The 18,800-nt window shown below is 39.6% G+C and overlaps 1 protein-coding gene across 1 annotated transcript; it reads left to right on the top strand.

The window, feature by feature from the left end:
* The first annotated feature begins 5,296 nt into the window (after positions 1-5,296).
* slc35e1 (solute carrier family 35 member E1) lies at positions 5,297-15,081 on the top strand. Its single transcript, XM_063013141.1, has 6 exons — positions 5,297-5,624; positions 8,734-8,804; positions 9,533-9,670; positions 10,543-10,668; positions 11,940-12,185; positions 14,049-15,081. The coding sequence occupies exons 1-6, from the start codon at positions 5,297-5,299 to the stop codon at positions 14,262-14,264; spliced, it is 1,125 nt and encodes a 374-aa protein (XP_062869211.1). The 3' UTR covers positions 14,265-15,081.
* The last annotated feature ends 3,719 nt before the right edge of the window (positions 15,082-18,800 follow it).

Genomic DNA, 18,800 nt, shown 5'->3' with positions numbered 1-18,800 from the left:
TAATATTGTCATTGACATTGTCAGTAACATTAGGGTTTATTCGTTTACCTTTATACACTAAAAGTGGCAAAGCTGGGCCACACACATACTTTTTGTGGCCCAACCACGACAGTTACTATCAGATGTAATAACTTTAGGGAAGACTGTGACCCTGTGCATAAAGCAAGGACATGAAAAAAAGCTTGGTTTAAAGTAACTTCTGACTTCAGCCCCACTGAACAGCTCTGGAATAAACTGGAACATCAATTGAGGCTTTCTTGAGCAACATCATTGCCTAGCCTTCCAAATGTCTTTTGACTGAAGGGAAATAAATTCCCACATACAGGTACATACTTTAAAGTCTTGTGAGAAGCCGTCTCAGTGGCTGTTATAGCTGAAAAAATTACGTAGGGGTCACTATTGTAGCACCATTGTTTTTTAATGGACTAAATCAACAAGCTCATGATCAGGTGTCCAAATACTTTTGGCCATATATATATATATATATAATTTTTTTTATGACAATCTGATGTTTCATATCAGTTATTCAGAATCATTATTTGATTGTGACCGAACTGACTCATCACTAAACCTAACTGGTTGAAGTGTTTTCTACTGAAATCTGTTTAGTTAATAAAGAGGCATTTCTGTGTCCCCCAAAATAGAAGTTGACTGTACGTTTTATTTTTATGTTTTACAGTCTTTATGTACTGTATTTTTTCCAGCTGCTCCAGTATATATTGAGGGGTCACATACCAGAGCCGGCACAGTTTTTTATGCCGAATGCCCTTGTTGGGGCAGCCCTTCTATTTCTGTCCATGCTTGCCAATGACAAGTATGCCTCCCAATTTTTTACATCAGTATAGTAGAGGGGGACATTTTGAGCATATCTAAATATTGAGAGGTAGGGGAGGTCACCCCATGTACACACTGTAATATTGTGTTAGTCCCCTTTTTGCTGCCAAAACAGCCCTGAACCATCCAGGCATGGACTCCACTAGACCCCTGAAGGTGTGCTGTGATATCTGACACCAAGATGTCGGCAGCAGATCCTTAAATTCCAGTAAGTTGTGAGGTGGGGCCTCCATGGATCGGACTTGTTTGTCCAGCACATCCCACAGATGCTTGATTTGATTGAGATCTGGGGAATTTGGAGGCCAAGTCAACACCTCAAACTCATTGTTGTGCTCCTCAAACCATTCCTGAACCATTTTTGCTTTGTGGAAGGGTGCATTATCTTGCTTAAAGGCAGCCATCGGGGAATAACATTTCCAAGAAAGGGTGTACATGGTCTGCAGCAATGCTTAGGTAGGTGGTACATGTCAAAGTAACATCCACATGGATGGCAGGACCCAAGGTTTCCCAGCAGAACCTGGTGCCATGTGTTCCCCAGGTAAGCGATGCCACGGCCATCCACGTGATGTAAAAGAAAACGTGATTCATCAGACCAGGCCACCTTCTTTCATAGCTTCGTGGTACAGTTCCGATGCTCACGTGCCCATTGTTGGTGCTTTCGGTGGTGGACAGGGGTCAGCATGGGCACCCTGACTGATCTGCTGCTATGCAGCCCCACACGCAACAAACTGCAATGCACTGTGTATCCTGACACCTTTCTAACAGAACCAGCATTAACTTCTTCAGCAATCTGAGCTACAGTAGCTCGTCTGTTGAATCGGACCACATGGGCCAGCCTTCGCTCCCTACGTGCAACAATGAGCCTTGGCCGCCATTACCCTGTCGCCGGTTTACCACGGTTCCTTTCTTGGACCACTTTTGATAGACACTGAGGAACACCCCACAAGAGCTGCAGTTTTGGAGATGCTCTGACCCAGTCGTCTAGCCATCACAATTTGGCCCTTGTCAAACTCACTTAAATCCTTATGCTCGTTCATTTTTCCTGCTTCTTACAAGTCAACTTTGAGAATAAAATGTTCACTTGCTGCCTAATATACCCCACCCACTAACAGGTGCCATGATGAAGAGATAATCAGTGTTATTCCCTTCACCTGTCAGTGGTCATAATGTTATGTCTGGTCAGTGTATAATGACACAACAAAATTACGCTCTTTCCAACAAGAAGTTTCAAACTAAAATTACACTGGTCAACAGAGATTTTGTTTCTTGAACACTTTTGGGTGCATCTTATGTATTTTGAGCCGCTGATAACATAAATCACCTCGAATTTTTCCTATCACATACTATTTTATTGATTCATGATTGTTAAGACACAAGGCTGTCTTGTTACACAGAGGCAATGTATATTCCTCAGTACCTGTTGGTATGCTGCACACATCAAGAAAACATATCAGAACATGGAACTGTTGTTGAAATACATCAAGTACAGCAACTACACCTGAAACATCTGGAGATTCAAAGTGGCACTGCTTCTTGGATTGCAGCTCAGATATACCAAGTATTGCTGCTTCATTTGCGATTGACACAGCCACTAAAAAAAATCATATTACACTAAAAAGAACTGGCCAATTTGCAGAATTTAACTCCAGATATTTTTGCCTCCACTTTACATAAGACTCAGGCTGAGGAGAAAAATTATGAAAGCAATGAACAAAAAGGGGAAAGGTTTTCGTTATTTAAGACAAGTGTTCCCGAGAATAACTGATGCCAAGATTAGTGAAGGCATTTCTGTAGGTCCACAAATCTGACACATCATGAATGATCTGGTGGTGGGACCTGAGAAAATCGCTTGGAAATGATTCAAGGATGGTTGCTGAAAATTTTCTTTTGCGACTATTGACTGCCAAACTTCATCAAACTGGTTGACAGCCTTCTTTAAGCTTACAAAGTGATGAAGTGCAACATGTCATTTAAAATCCATTTCCTGCATTGACACTTGGATTCCTTCACTGCTCATCTTGGTGCAGTAAGTGATGAGCATGGCAAATGCGTTCACCAAGACATTGCCACAATGGAATGTTACCAAGGCCACTGGAATCCGTCAATACTGGCTGACTATTGCTGGACACTAATATGAGATGCAACAGATGTTGAGTAGAAATGAAAATCAGCAGCAAAACACTTTTAGCTCGGTTGAGCTAATGACATGTATAAGATTTTAATGTGTTATAATCAGTAAAACTTCTAGGTGGTACAGACAATCAGAAACTACATCTGTGTTCAGCTCGAATAGGTCTGTCACAATCACCAAAAAAATTCAAGGAAACAGAACTTTTGCAAAAAATTGTTGTCCAGTGTTATTGGCGGCGCCTGTGTTTCCATTCAATCCACTCTCTCACTCACTGTCTTTCTCTCTAGCTCTCTCACTCACTGTCTTTCTCTCTGGCTCTCTCACTCACTCTCTCACTTACTGTCTTTCTCTCTAGCTCTCTCACTCGCTCACTGTCTTTCTCTCTGGCTCTCTCACTCACTCTCTCACTTACTGTCTTTCTCTCTAGCTCTCTCACTTGCTCTCTCACTCACTGTCTTTCTCTCTAGCCCTCTCACTTCTTTCACTTTAGGAAAATATAACATTTAACAAAGAAACATAAAATAAAAATAGAATAAAAACAGATGTGCATAACAAACATTATGTCTGTGTGGGTCCATCGCTCTCTTACTCACTGTCTTTCTCTCTAGCTCTCTCACTCACTGTCTTTCTCTCTAGCTCTCTCACTCACTCTCTCACTTACTGTCTTTCTCTCTAGCTCTCTCACTCGCTCACTGTCTTTCTCTCTGGCTCTCTCACTCACTCTCTCACTTACTGTCTTTCTCTCTAGCTCTCTCACTTGCTCTCTCACTCACTGTCTTTCTCTCTAGCCCTCTCACTTCTTTCACTTTAGGAAAATATAACATTTAACAAAGAAACATAAAATAAAAATAGAATAAAAACAGATGTGCATAACAAACATTATGTCTGTGTGGGTCCATCGCTCTCTTACTCACTGTCTTTCTCTCTAGCTCTCTCACTCACTGTCTTTCTCTCTAGCTCTCTCACTTGCTCTCTCACTCACTGTCTCTCTCTAGCTCTCTCACTCGTTTAATTCAATTCAAAGAGCTTTAGTAACATGACTGTTGTGGTGGTTACAGTATTGCCAAAGCATCAAAAGACATTTATATAAGGGTCATTCCATAATTTGGGGTACATTTCACATCACCAAAAAAGTTCTCTCAATAGAACCATCAGTGGTTCAAGTTAATATATTCATTTAGTGTAACATATCCACTATTTGCAAAGCTTAAACATTATTATTTTTATTTTAAAGGGACAGTAGATGTAGACTACTAGGTAACTTAGTTGACAGGTAACATAGTTGACAATTTCCCTATTTTGACCCATAACTTCAGTGGTAGACCTTGCCTGGCTGACCACATGTCATTTATTGAACAGAGTAATGTCTAATTTGAACATACGTTTGAATTAAAATTATTTAAAAAAATTTAACCATAACAATGTATGTAACATAGTTGACGGTCAATTAATATACTCATTGACAATGTTCTATTATAGATAAAATATTTAAAAAAAATAAGAGGACATTCACCACAGTTTGTTCAATATACCCTCCACAGAGAAAAATGATATCATGTAATGCTGGTCACATAGTTTTAGAACAAACCATTTTTGAGTTGCTGAGTGGAGTTCTGTTAGTAACATAGTTGACAGAACTTTTGCGGACATTAATAAATAAAGATATTTAAATTATTTAAAAGAGGAACTCAATTAAAAAAATATTATTTTTCCTTAGTATTTAAACTTTTGAAATAAATAAAAAAATAGATGTTGTTGCCCTTAATGATTTTATTCATTATTTTAAAACCAAGGCACCCTCAACTTAAAAAACGGACACAGCAAAAACTGTTCATTTAGGAACATCATGACAAATTTCAAGCTAAATGAAGCATAAGATGCACATAATGTTTTTGTGATATTACAACATGTTTTCCATTAATAGGTAAAATATGAAATTTTTAAAGAAAATAGTTTAAAAATAAATATAAATATAATTATTATCATAGGACATGGAATGTACCCCAAATTATAGAATGACTCATAAATATACAAAAAGAAATATGTCTGTGTGGGTCCATCGCTCTCTCACTCACTGTCTTTCTCTCTAGCTCTCTCACTCACTGTCTTTCTCTCTAGCTCTCTCACTCACTGTCTTTCTCTCTAGCGCTCTCACTCGCTGTCTTTCTCTCTAGCTCTCTCACTCACTGTCTTTCTCTCTAGCTCTCTCACTCATTTGTCTTTCTCTCTAGCTCTCTCACTCGCTCTCGCACTGATATTGCTTTGGTGAGCTGGAGCTCCACGTAGGAAGGAGCTGGGTAACCCGGCTTTTACTGAGAGCAGGGCAGAAAGATGGCGGCACAGGAGCGTCCGCAGGTGAAGGAGGGGCTGCGGATAGCGCTACTGTGTTTATGCTGGTACACAGTGAGTTCAGGCGGTAACGTCGTCAACAAAATCATCTTGAACGGATTCCCGTATCCCGTTACCGTGTCGCTGTTCCACATCTTCTCCATTGTGCTGTTTCTGCCGCCGCTGCTCCGCGCCTGGTCCGTCCCCAAAATTGAATTACCGTCTACTTACTACCGCTGCTACATTCTCCCTCTCGCTTTCGGAAAATACTTCGCTTCAGTGTCGGCTCACTTCAGCATATGGAAGGTCCCAGTGTCGTACGCTCATACTGGTAATTATCACCTCATTTTTTTCTTATTATTTAACGTCTGAATTTATTATTTAACTAGCCTCAGCTAGTTAGCATGTGGCTAACGTGACGTCACTTAAAGGCTGTTTTTTTTAATCAATTTACGTTTTTTTATATTCTCCTTTGAATACATAAAAACAGGAGTGATTTAAATTTCATTTTGGCTTTTAAATACTCTTTTTAAACTAAAGTAGTTACTACTTAGCCAACCAGATATCATACCCACACGACCGGATCTACACAACAAGTAGCGATAACGCTAGGAAAGTGATATATATCGCTTACTGGTTACTGTATAGTGCGCGACCACCTTATTGCTTGTGTCAGAGTTTGACACACTATCTAGTACCGTAGTATGCGGTTTGGAACGCGACCCCGTTAAGTTTCGGGGTTGCTACGTAGTCAGAAGTAGGGGCCTGGTTTTTTCAAGCGTGAATTTGTCCTCATTGTACCTTATTGTCTTGGTATTAAGGGATAAACCAACGTTTGTCACAAACTGCAACGAGAAGATCAAACCATTAATGTCACTTTGTATCATTAAAACATTTAAAGCATTTAGCAGACAGTTTACCCAAAACAATCTACTACTGTGGTGAATACATTGTGTGAGGGTTTAGGACCATACTCAAGGGCCCAATTGTGTTAACTTGGCAGTGGTGGAATTTGAACCAGCAACCTTCCTATTACTAGTCAGGTATTTCCCCCTGCACGGGAAGAGTACAACTCCCAGGAATCGTTCTGCCAACATAAGATGCATACACTGATCAGCCATAACATTAAAACCACCTCCTTGTTTCTACACTCACTGTCCATTTTATCAGCTCCACTTACCATATAGAAGCACTTTGTAGTTCTACAATTACTGACTGGAGTCCATCTGTTTCTTTGCATGCCATGTTAGCCCCCTTTCATGCTGTTCTTCAATGGTCAGGACCTTCACAGGATCACCACAGAGCAGGTATTATTTGGTTGGTGGATGATTCTCAGTACTTTAGTGACACTGACATGGTGATGGTGTGTTAGTGTGTGTTGTGCTGGTATGAGTGGATCAGACACAGCAGCGCTGATGGAGTTTTTAAACACCTCACTGTCCCTGCTGGACTGAGAATAGTCCACCAACCAAAAATATCCAGCCAACAGCACCCCATGGACAGCGTCCTGTTACCACTGATGAAGGTTTAGAAGATGACCAACTCAAACAGCAGCAATAGATGAGCGATCGTCTCTGACTTTACATCTACAAAGTGGACCAACTAGGTAGTAGTGTCTAATAGAGTGGACAGTGAGTGGACACGGTATTTAAAAACAACAGCAGCGCTGCTGTATCTGATCCACTCATACCAGCACAACACACACTAACACACCACCACCAGGTCATTGTCACTGCAGTGCTTACAATGATCCACCACCTAAATATTACCTGCTTTGAATATTACCATTGAAGAACAGGGTGACTGCAGGCTAAAAAAAAGTATGTAGTGAAACAAATGGACTACAGTCAGTAATTGTAGAACTACAAAGTGCTTTTATATGGTAAGTGGAGCTGATAAAATGGACAATGAGAGTAGAAACAAGGTGGCTTTAATGTTATGGCTGATCAGTGTATATTTGTAAAATTCATGGAAACATATGTTTTGTTACAACATGTTTTGCAAAATAAAACCAAACTGTTTCCATTTAAGGTTCTGTCAGACAAGGTAGTCGCAGTACACTATAACGTCCCAAATATATACAGTGCAATATTCTGTTTAAATGCACAGATTCTGTTAGAATGCACATTCAGAATACATTTTGAAAATACACATATGGCACACATGGATCAGGAAGTATCACCGTTCTTCACTATTACAACTGAGGTATTGGACAGAAAAGGGAACCAATATGTTGCAAAGCAGCACACACATTTAAATATGGCAGTCCTCCAGGTCCTGGATTTTGCATGTTCTCCCTGTGTCTGTGTGGGTTTCCTTCGGGAGCTTCGGCTTCCTCACACAGTAAAAAGACATGCAAGTAAGGTAAATTAGAGATACAAAACTCTCCATGACTGTGTTTAACATTAAACATGTGAACTGATGAATCTTTTGTAACAAGTAACTCTACCTGTCCTGTCATGAATGTAACCAAAAGTGTGTAAAACATGATGTTAAAATCCTAAATAAGGTATTTGGCAAGTGAGGGAAAACACGTCCTAGAAAAAAACCCCACACAGTCTCTGGAGGAACTCTAATGACAACTGGCAGAGGGTTGTCAACTGGCGATCAGCAGTTTTAATTCATGACAGGTTCTTGGAAAGCATCATACACTATATAGACTAGGTATTGGAACACCTCCTTCACCACATTACACCTTCAGGAGCTTTTATGACATCCCATGTTGAATGAAAAGGTCTGGCTTGCAAACTCTGTTCTAGTTTATTCTTAACGTGTTTAAAAGAGTTGAAGTCAAAGCTCTGTCCTGGCCAGTCAAGTTCGTCCACACTGGGGCACAATCATACAGTGCAGGAACAAGGCCTTCCCCACAAGTTTGATAGCATACTCTATGCTAAAGCATTAGGATTTATCTTTACTGGAAATATGGGACCTGGCCAGCCCCTGAAAAACAATCCAACAGCATTATCCCTCCTTTATCAAACTTAACAGTTGGTGCAATGCAGTCAGGCAGGTATTGTTCTCGTGGAACATAACTTGAATCGTCACTCAGACTGCAATAGAAAAGCACAATTCTTTACACCACTTCATCCAGAGCTTGACTTTGTGCTTGGTAATTTAAGGCCTGCACTCACAGTTGATTGTGAAAAATATAGGGGAGGGGGGAAGAAATTTTACTGACTGACTTGTTCAGATTTAGTAAGCTCTTTACAACAACCCATTTATTCACAAAGGTTTGAAAAGACAGACTGGCTAAGTTCTTGATTTTGTACACCTCTAGCAATAGGACTGAATGAAACACCTGAATTTAATGATTAAATGATGTGTCCCAATACTTTTTGTCCATATAGTGTGTGAATCTGATCAATTTCTTCTTAGCATAAAGTGACAGTCTGTGTTTTTCTGACATGTGTTTACTTCTTATTGCTCTTTTTTCTCCACAGTGAAGGCAACCATGCCAATATGGGTTGTGCTGTTGTCACGGATAATAATGAAGGAAAAGCAAAGTACAAAGGCAAGTTATTTAAAATGTACAATCCTTTTGAAAGTTTGCGACCCCTGTATTTTTTTATGTATATTTACAGTGCCATGTAAAAAGTAAAGATAAGATCAAACTGTAACAGTCTTCATGATAAATGCATTTACAAATGAATGAGAAAAGAATCAGTAAACAGTGGCCAATAGATGTCAATGAATTTAGTTTTAGAAGTTTGCAAACATTTGCACTTAACTGTAGAAAATTGTAGACAATTGTAAAATATGCAAGTTGCTTTGAATAAAAGCATCTGTCAAATGTCAAATGTAAACAAATCATTTTTTTTTAGTATTTGTTTAAAAAATGTCTCCACACTAACCAGCTTTTTAAATGTTTGCACACTGTCAGTTTTTATTTGTCCACAGTAAACCCCTTTTTACATTTACATTTTCGGCATTTAGCAGACGCTTTTATCCAAAGCGACTTACAGTATTGTGACAATACACAGTCTAAGCAATTCAGGGTTAAGGACCTTGCTCAAGGGCCCAACAATGGCAACCTGGCAGTTGTGGGGCTTAAACCAGCAACCTTTCGGTTACTAGCCAGTACATTAACCGCTAGGCTACAACTGCCCTACCTTTTTAATGGAATACAATTGAAATTGTTGGATGTTTTCAGCTTCTGTCAGTTTTCAGTGGACATATAATACTTTTGTATTTTGTTTGCTGTTGTAGTCATGAATGTGTGGCCTTTTTTGTCTTTTGTAGGTGTATGTATCCCTCATACCAATCATAGGCGGTGTCCTGTTAGCCACAGTGACTGAGCTTTCCTTTGATATGTCCGGATTGATCAGCGCACTGGCGGCCACACTTTGCTTCTCTTTGCAAAATATTTTCTCCAAAAAGGTACGTTCTTGAATGAAATTGTTTAAATATGTAGAGATGTTTGGTCTGACATGCCTTTCGGGCATTCATTTGCTAAACAAATATAGCAAAAAATGTCAGTAGTTAAATAGCAATGCCGCAAGACAACACCCAGCCTATTCTGGAAAAAAAGGATGAAGCAGGTACTGGTCCTAGAGTAAACAGCTGTTCAAACCAGATGAACAGAAATCTGCATTCTCATTCATGGCTTGATTTAGTCCTAGATTTCTCCTAGTTCTGAATTATCTTAGCCGATTTTCTGAAGGAAGACTAGAGCTGTTGCAGGACTAAACTGAGCTTTAAATTTAACCTCACAAGAAGCAGGTTTAACTTCAGAGTAATTTTGTTTGTCAAAAAAGACAAATGTATTACTTGAGCTATGTCAATGAAGATGAACGAGTACAACCAGCTAGACATGTTCTTGCTGACAGAAGTGACCCATTGTGAGAATTTTGTGACATTAGTGTGACCCAGCGAGAACGGCCTATACCGGCTTGACTACAGGTGCTCATAACTTGACGTTTTTGGGCATGCGGCATATTGTATCGGGAAACTGAACCAACAGTATGTAAAATCATTCACAGAGAATGCAGGGCCATTTCTAAACTATGAGGAAGGTACATAAACATTTTGTTCAGACCTGGACCGGCATTGAGAACGCACTGAGGAGTGCACCTTAGATAGGCTGTTCAGCAATCTGCTCAAGTATAGCAGTCATTTCTGTTTGTGTGGCAGACGGACAGATAACACCACTGCGATTCAAACCCCACTGTGCCATTGAGCTCTGTGCATAAATGTGTAGTATATCACAAATAGTACTGCATACTAACCTCCTACTTGTATGTATATTTTAGGTTTTGCGTGATACCAGGATACACCACCTGCATCTACTCAACATCCTGGGCTTTAATGCCGTTTTGTTTATGCTGCCTACATGGATTTTAGTTGACATGTCTGCATTTCTGGTGGATGGTGATATAGTAAGTAGTACAATCCCAGTGTTGCCCATGTGCAGAAAAGAACATGGCCAACTTTCAGTTTAGTCAGTCAGTGATGCACTACATGCCATAACTATCTGGACACCCCTAGTGAACTTATCTACAGCAAGCATGCCATGTCCATAACGGAATGAGTCATACTGAAAATTTACTGGATCTTTATGGATCGGGTTTTCATGGCCAGACAGCCATGTACAAGCCTAAGATCACCATGTATAAAAGTCAAAGCCAAGCATTTATGGAGTGGTGTAAAGCACACTGCCACCGGAAAATATACCTGCCATAGGTATTAAACTAGGATTACCATATTTTGCTTTTCAGAAAAGAGGACACTTGCAAACTGACACCTGTGCTGGGTGGAAGGTTTAGTTCCCGGGGGACAAAATGCTTTTATGGTCAGATAATCGTATTCCCTTCTATTCAGCGTTCTATACAGCAGTTCAACAAATCAACAAATAAAATAGTTTATCAGTAGAGGTATTGTTTACGCTGTTTCGGAATCAGGGACAGACTTTTTAACAAGGCAGTCCATCAATCTGCACCTGTTGTGATGCTTCTTGGTGTGAATGCAAAAACTCCCTCTGCAGCAGTAACAGCATCTTCTGTTTTACCTCATCTCATAAATTAGTTCATTTACCTGATGAACTCTCTCCTTTAGCTCCACTTTTGCATTTTTAGGTTTAGGAAAATAGGACATATGGTCACCCTAATGAAACACTAAGGATTTCTTTCGACAACTGTGGATCATTTTTCCTCATATTTGATTTAGCACAGGGAGCACTGATATGTACATATGAATAGGTTCATGTAACTTTGCAGATTTTATTTTTTAGTATTGGCATTAAAAAAACCTTATGCACATAGCAGGATACCCAAGAAATAAAGATTTTTAAAACTTTATGGGAATACTGTTGATTGCCTTGGATGTAACCCAACACTTTTTCGATTAAATAAAATGCCAAATAAGTGCTAGGCCATATCGACCACATCAGCATGTGCTCTCACTACAGTGGAACAGCAGCAACTGAACACAGATAGTTGACATAATGTCTAGTTAGGTATCAGGTGTCCACAAAGCTTTCCGAAACGGAAGCTAGAAGAAGATGTCAAATCTGCACATCCAAAAACTGTGGGAGCCAGCTTAACAGTATAACAGTACTATTTGGTCTATGAATATCATTTAATTTGAAATCTGGAATGTAACTGTTTGTATGACTGTTTTAACACTTTCAATTGTGTCTGCGTTTACATAGACAGAAATCTCCAACTGGACAGGAACGTTGGTGCTGCTCGTCATCAGTGGTATCTGCAACTTTGCACAGAACATGATTGCCTTCAGTATATTGAATATAGTCAGCCCCCTCAGTTATGCAGTTGCTAACGCTACCAAGAGAATCATGGTAATCAGTATATCTTTACTGATGCTGAGAAACCCTGTCAGCACGTCCAACATTATAGGGATGATGACTGCCATCCTGGGGGTGTTTTTGTATAACAAGGTAAGAAGTTTAGATGCCTGGTCTGTTCATGTTTGACCAGGGATGTTGAATTTGCGATGATCTTTATAAATACGCTTGCATATGTACAGTCCCTGACAGAAGTTCTGTCGCTTATCCATGTTGTGGAAACAATAGCTTATAACCTGACTTTAAATTCATCCATTGGTTTTAGAAATGACTCATATGAAAGCTGAAACCCTCCCAAATGAGGTTTAATTTATGAAAATAAATTTGCTTCACTGCAGAAATATTGATCATTTAATGAACACAGAAAGGTCAGATTTTGGCAAGACAAAAGTTTTGTCGCCTTGTCATATAATGCACCCAATCCTAGTTTACAGCCTCACCTGTGCTCACTAATTGATCGGTTAATTAGTGGGTGTGTATAAAAAGGACCCCAGCACCCCAGGCCTTCACTTGAACTGCAACTTCACCTCTGACAACATGCCAAAAATCCACCCTGCGACCAAAGCCTTGATTATCAAGAGGCTGAAGACCAGATCCACTGCAGAGGTGGCTGGCACCTTTAATGTGTCTCAGCGTCAAGTACAAAGAATTAAAAAAAGATTTGAAGAGACTGGAGATGTTTTTGACAAGCCCAGGTCCGGCAGACCCCGCAAGACAACTGCTAAGGAGGAACGTTTGTTGGTTAGAAAATCCAAAGCCAGCCCCTCTTCCACTGCAGCAGAGCTCCACCAGGCCTGGTCACCTCAAGTCCCTGTGTCAACTAGAACAGTTTGTAGGATTCTGTCTCGAAATGGCCTCCATGGTCGAATCAGTGCCCAGAAGCCAGCACTAAACAAAAGGCAATTAAAAAACCGTGTGGCATTTGCCAAGGCCCACAGCCTGCTGGACGCTGGAAAAGTGGCAGAAGGTGGATTTCTCAGATGAATCTTCAGTTGAATTACACCACAGCCGCCGCAAATACTGCAGGAGACCTACTGGAGCCCGTATGGATCCAAGATTCACCCAGAAAACTGTTAAGTTTGGTGGTGGAAAGATCATGGTCTGGGGTTACATTCAGTATGGGGGTGTGCGAAACATTTGCAAGGTGGAAGGCAATATCAATAGCCTAAAATATCAAGAAGTATTAGCTACCTCTTACATTCCCAATCATAAAAGGGGTCAAATTTTGCAGCAGGATGGTGCTCCATCTCATACATCCATCTCTACATCAAAGTTCCTCAAGGCGAAGAAGATCAAGGTGCTCCAGGACTGGCCAGCCCAGTCACCAGACATGAACATCATTGAGCATGTTTGGGGTAGGATGAAAGAGGAAGCTTGGAAGACAAAACCAAAGAATCTTGATGAACTCTGGGAGGCATGTAAGACTGCATTCTTTGCTATTCCTGATGACTTCATCAATAAATTGTATGAATCATTGTCGAACCGCATGGATGCAGTCCTTAAAGCTCATGGAAGTCACACAAAATATTAAATATGGCTCTAATAGCACCACAACTTCATTTACCAATGTTATGAAACATCTTTGTATTTGAAGTAAATTATTTGTTTGATTTTCACATTACTTTCTGTGGGCGACAAAACTTTTGTCTTGCCAAAATCTGACCTTTCTGTGTTCATTAAATGATCAATATTTCTGCAGTGAAGCAAATTTATTTTCGTAAATTAAACCTCATTTGGGAGGGTTTCAGCTTTCATATGAGTCATTTCTAAAACCAATGGATGAATTTAAAGTCAGGTTATAAGCTATTGTTTCCACAACATGGATAAGCGACAGAACTTCTGTCAGGGACTGTAGGTAGGGCAAATCCGTTTTATTAGTGTAGTATTATTTTTACACAAGCCTGCATGTATTGTTAATAATCAGATCTGTGTGTGTTTTTCTTATGCTGTTAACAGGCGAAATACGACGCCAATCAGGAGGCCAAGAAAAAGCTGTTACCAGTCTCTTCGCAGGACATGGTTTCGTTTGACAAGCTGCAGTCCAACGGCTCAGCACCCTTCAAACAAGGCTCAGAATATCAGTATGGTCACAGCAACACACTCAGCGATCACTTTCAGTACAGCCGTCAGGCCTACACAATGAACTACGGCTCCAACCAGTATGTCGTCTAAGTGGAGAAACAAGCCGATGTAACTAAGTCTTTTGTGTGGGACGTGCTGTTTTCGATCAGATTCTCATATTTATTTCACTTTTTAAATTTGTTTACAAAATGCTCTGTAACAGAGTGCAAAGGTGTTTTTAAACCAAGGTGGAATATATTTACAAAGTGAAACAGATAAGGAAATACCCTGGTATCGTAAAATACAGTCCCATGCAAAAGTTCGGAAACCCCTGGTCAAATTCTTTGTTTGATAGATTTGATAGTAAAAATAAGTGAACACAGCCTCTACAGGAAAGAAACTTCTGTACATTTGAAAGCACAATTACTGTATATTTGCAAAATTTGAAATATATCACATACACTATATGGCCACATTTATGTGGAGCCTATTTATGAGCACTCCAAAACCATGGGCATTTCTATTGAATTGCTTCTTCTCCCTATTGTAGCTTTAATGCCATTCACACTTGTCAAGGCAGTGGTAGCTCAGTGGTTAAGGTATTGGACTAGTAATCAGAAGGTTGCCGGTTCAAGCCTCACCACCTATGTTCAGTCATAATTATAAGTCGCTTTGGATAAAAGCGTCTGCTAAATGCTGAGAATGTAAATGTGTCTGTGGAAATTTGTGCTCACTTAGTTAATTCATCTCAAAATGTTTAGTTGGGTTGAGGTCAGGGCTCTGTGTAGGCATCAGGAGCTCCTTTGCAGACAACTAGTCAAACCATGTCTTTATAAACCTAGCTTTGTGCACAAGAGCAAAGTCATGCTGGAATATGCCACAATATTAAAAGTATATGATTTGCCATAAATATTTGTATTTATTTATTTAACCCCCCCCCCCCCCCCCCCCAATTTTCTCCCCTAATCGAGTCGTATTAAATTACGCTGGTCGCGTTACGCTTCACCTCTACCGATACAACCCTACACTGCTGACTGAGGAGCTTCACAACTGACACACGTCCCCTCCGACACGTGATCTTTTCACCTGCATGAGGCGAGTTCATATGCAGACCAGCCTTGTGCACAGAGAGCCACACCCTGATCAGCATGAACAACAGCCAGTCGTTGTTTATGTAGCCGCCCAGCCCAGCCAGATGGCAGAGCTGAGATTTGATACGATGTATTCGAGATCCCAGCTCTGGTGTGCTAGCGTATTTTACCGCTGCGCCACCTAAGCAGCCCTTACCTTAAATATTTGTATATACATGTTAGCAATGGATGTGGCAGAAACAAGTTATGCTTTTAACCACATACTTTTTGCTGTATAGTGTGCACACCCAAATTTGTACTTTTTAATCGCTTTTTTTTATTTATTTATTTTTTTTTAAACATACCAACTTCTCTGGAAATGGGGTTTGTATTTGTAAAAAAAAAAAAATAAGTGGCATGTGCAAAAGTCATAACACAGTTATTATTACATGTTCTATCTTTTCATATATAAGCTAAGCTTGAGCTCTTGACTTTGAATCCGTGCAGTGGAACAGGTACAAATGGCTGTGCCTGAGGGAGGAAAGGCTGATGTTTTTTTCATTGCAGCTGCAGAAATGTGACCTCTGTTCTGGTCACTTTAGCCGCACGAGTGGTGGATGGTTCACAGAGGGCATAGCATGACTCTCTGTATGCAATACAGATCTCTGTGAGAATCCACCGGTGACTGGCGATTAGCTTGGTGTTTTCAGAAAGGAAAAGAGGAGACGGGATGAAAAAAATGATATTCAGCAAATAGACATTTGCCAAACAATGCCATTTTTAGATTCATTTTCTCTGTAGAGGATGTGTTGTTGCTTATAAACAATAATAAAGCATGGAATTTGACTAGGGGTGTCCTAACTTTTGTTTGTATATACATTATAGATGGTTGTTGCTCCTCTTAGGTCTTTAAAGCAACAGTCCAAAAATCCCAAAATTGGAATTCTGCATCAACTTGTACAATGTTTCATGTATTTATTTTTGTAAATGCTTTGGGGAAGGGACATCAATAGGTACAATAAATCATTTTTTAATGTGTAATACCTTTTTAGGCATCACCGTGCTCTTCTTTAAGTTGGTACATTCTTGGAAATCAGTGTCAGTTCTATTATTGTACAGACCCCTATCAATCAAGCAGGGATTTATTTTTGTTATTGGGCTTTGTGTTACACATGCAGAAAGCTGTAATGTTTTGAACGATGCTACATTTGGAATCCCTATTGCCGATCCTCGCTCTGATTTGAGGAGAACGAAGCTAACCCACGCCCCCTCCGACACGTGGGCAGCAGCTGTATGCATTTTTTCACCTGCACTAATGCGGATCAGCCCTGTGTACGAAGAGACACACCCTGATCAACACACTCCTTCCCTGCCCCGTCCAGATGCCATCAATCAGCCAGCAGAGGTCGTAGTTGCATCAGTTACGAGGACACCCTATCCGGCTTACTACTACCCCACCCCTATATGAACAACAGGCCAATCATTGTTGTTCATGTGGCCGGCTCAGCCCAGACGGATGGCAGAGCTGAGACTCGATACGATGTATTCGAGATGTGCTAGCGTGTGTGTTACCGCTGCGCCACCTGAGCAGCTTGTGATCCCTGTATTAATCGTCCTCGGTCTGATTCAAAAGTATTGAACTAGTTTTAAGATGCTTTTCACCCATGCTCAAAAGTAGGAATGTTTATTGTATTTGGGTATTAACTTTCCCCTGATCACTAAAGCCATCAAGATCTTGCTAAAAGTACGGAGCTATATGTTTCAGGCTTTGAGTCATTGAGAAGACTTAGGAGAGTCATGTTTGCAGATGATGTGTAACTTCAAATGAATGGCAGACTATCAGTGGAAGTATAGCACACCTACCGCTTAGTGTGTGTGTATTTATATGTGTATTTTGTATTTAAGTTTTTGAAACTGCTGGCAATATCTACTGTATGTCAACAGCTTGCCTCAGAAAGGTGCCTGTCTATACATGGCCTTGTAATGAAAGATGCAATGTGGAAAGTGTCTTGATTTATGTCTGGTAGCTTATATATTTTGCTTTAGTCAGGAAACTTATTTTTCAAAACTGTAATGTCGATGATTTTTGCACAGTAGCTCAGTACTGTTTAATTTCCAACAGCATTAATTTTTTGAGGATAATTTAGAGGACAGACTTCCCCGCTCATTTTTGTCTGACTGCCGGGTAGTTGGACAGAATTTTAATAAAGATTGTAAATTCATCTCTGTGATTTGAGAAATATCACCACTCAGTGTGCTTTTTGTGTAAGTGATTTCTTTCAGAGGTTCAAATGTTTCAAAATCTAGTGTATAATGTGGGATTTTTACACTTATATAGATTTATAATTAAATTATATACTCACTGGGCACTTTATTAGGTGCACCTATCTGGTATGATGTATATCTATCTGTTTTAGGGTACACCTACTATTAGGGATGTAATGATACACTTACCCACAATGCGGTACGATTGACGATACTGGGTTCACAATAAAACATTTTCCCCGATTTATTTATTTTTTTAAACAAAGTGAAATTGAAGACAAATTATGACAAAGTTTCCTTTTATTATTTCTCTTTATTTCTCTGTATTTGTATTTGTGCTTATATTTTATTTATCTAAATAATGAATGCCCTTTTATTTCTGAGGTAGATACAAACTATGCAAAACAATGCTGCTTTAGCGCCAGTGCCCTCTGCTGTTTAAAGTGAATCGATTCATTTTACGTCTCAAATCGATTTAAATCATTACACTTGTGCACCGATTTTTAACGGTCTTGTGGTGCATCGTTACATCCATTTCTACTAAACAGGTAGTGTATATATAAACTCTGTGGGTATACAGTAACTGACTAACGCATCTGTTGCTCTGTCTGTTTTGTCAGCATTTATTGTATTTATTAATTGAAATGGACCATAATGCTAATGTGGTAATGACACAGTAGATTCAGGATTTACTTTATTGTCATTTTACTGTACACCAAAGTGTACAGAAAAAACGAAATTACGTGCATTGGTTCACGTTAAAAACCACAGATTAAAAAAAATATATAAAATAGTAATGAAGAAAAATATGTAGGATTAAAAAGGTACATCAAAAGTTTAATAATAATAATAATACTGACATTACGAAAATTGCACATTGTAGTTAGGTATTGCACATGCAGAAAAGTTGCACATAGTAATTAAGTATTGCACATGCAGAAAAATTCACAGTGGTTATACATAATGATAATTTTTGCACATTTTGTTATTGCACATTTTAGTACTGTGTATTATTCTGCTGTGAACATATCAGGTGCAGCAGTGTTGGGATTTTAAAATACTGATTAAACTCTCTATTAAGAACACCCTCCCTCTTAGCACTCGTTGCAGGTGTACAGTTTGAGACTAGAGCTGTTAATTGTCCTCTAGGACACTTTCTGATCGTTGGATGCTGTTGGCTTTATATTTTAGGTTTGAGCCCCATCTCTCACTTCCAATGACACACCCATGCAATTACCATGTAACTGGAAATGGGTCACAGGAGGTAAAAAATGTACAGAGCAACAGATGGGCTACAAAAGGTTTCTCTATT

The sequence above is a fragment of the Trichomycterus rosablanca genome, chromosome 17 (genome assembly GCF_030014385.1).
Source record: "Trichomycterus rosablanca isolate fTriRos1 chromosome 17, fTriRos1.hap1, whole genome shotgun sequence".
In the NCBI taxonomy this organism is placed as follows: domain Eukaryota; kingdom Metazoa; phylum Chordata; class Actinopteri; order Siluriformes; family Trichomycteridae; genus Trichomycterus; species Trichomycterus rosablanca.
This window is presented reverse-complemented; position numbering and strand designations above follow the sequence as displayed.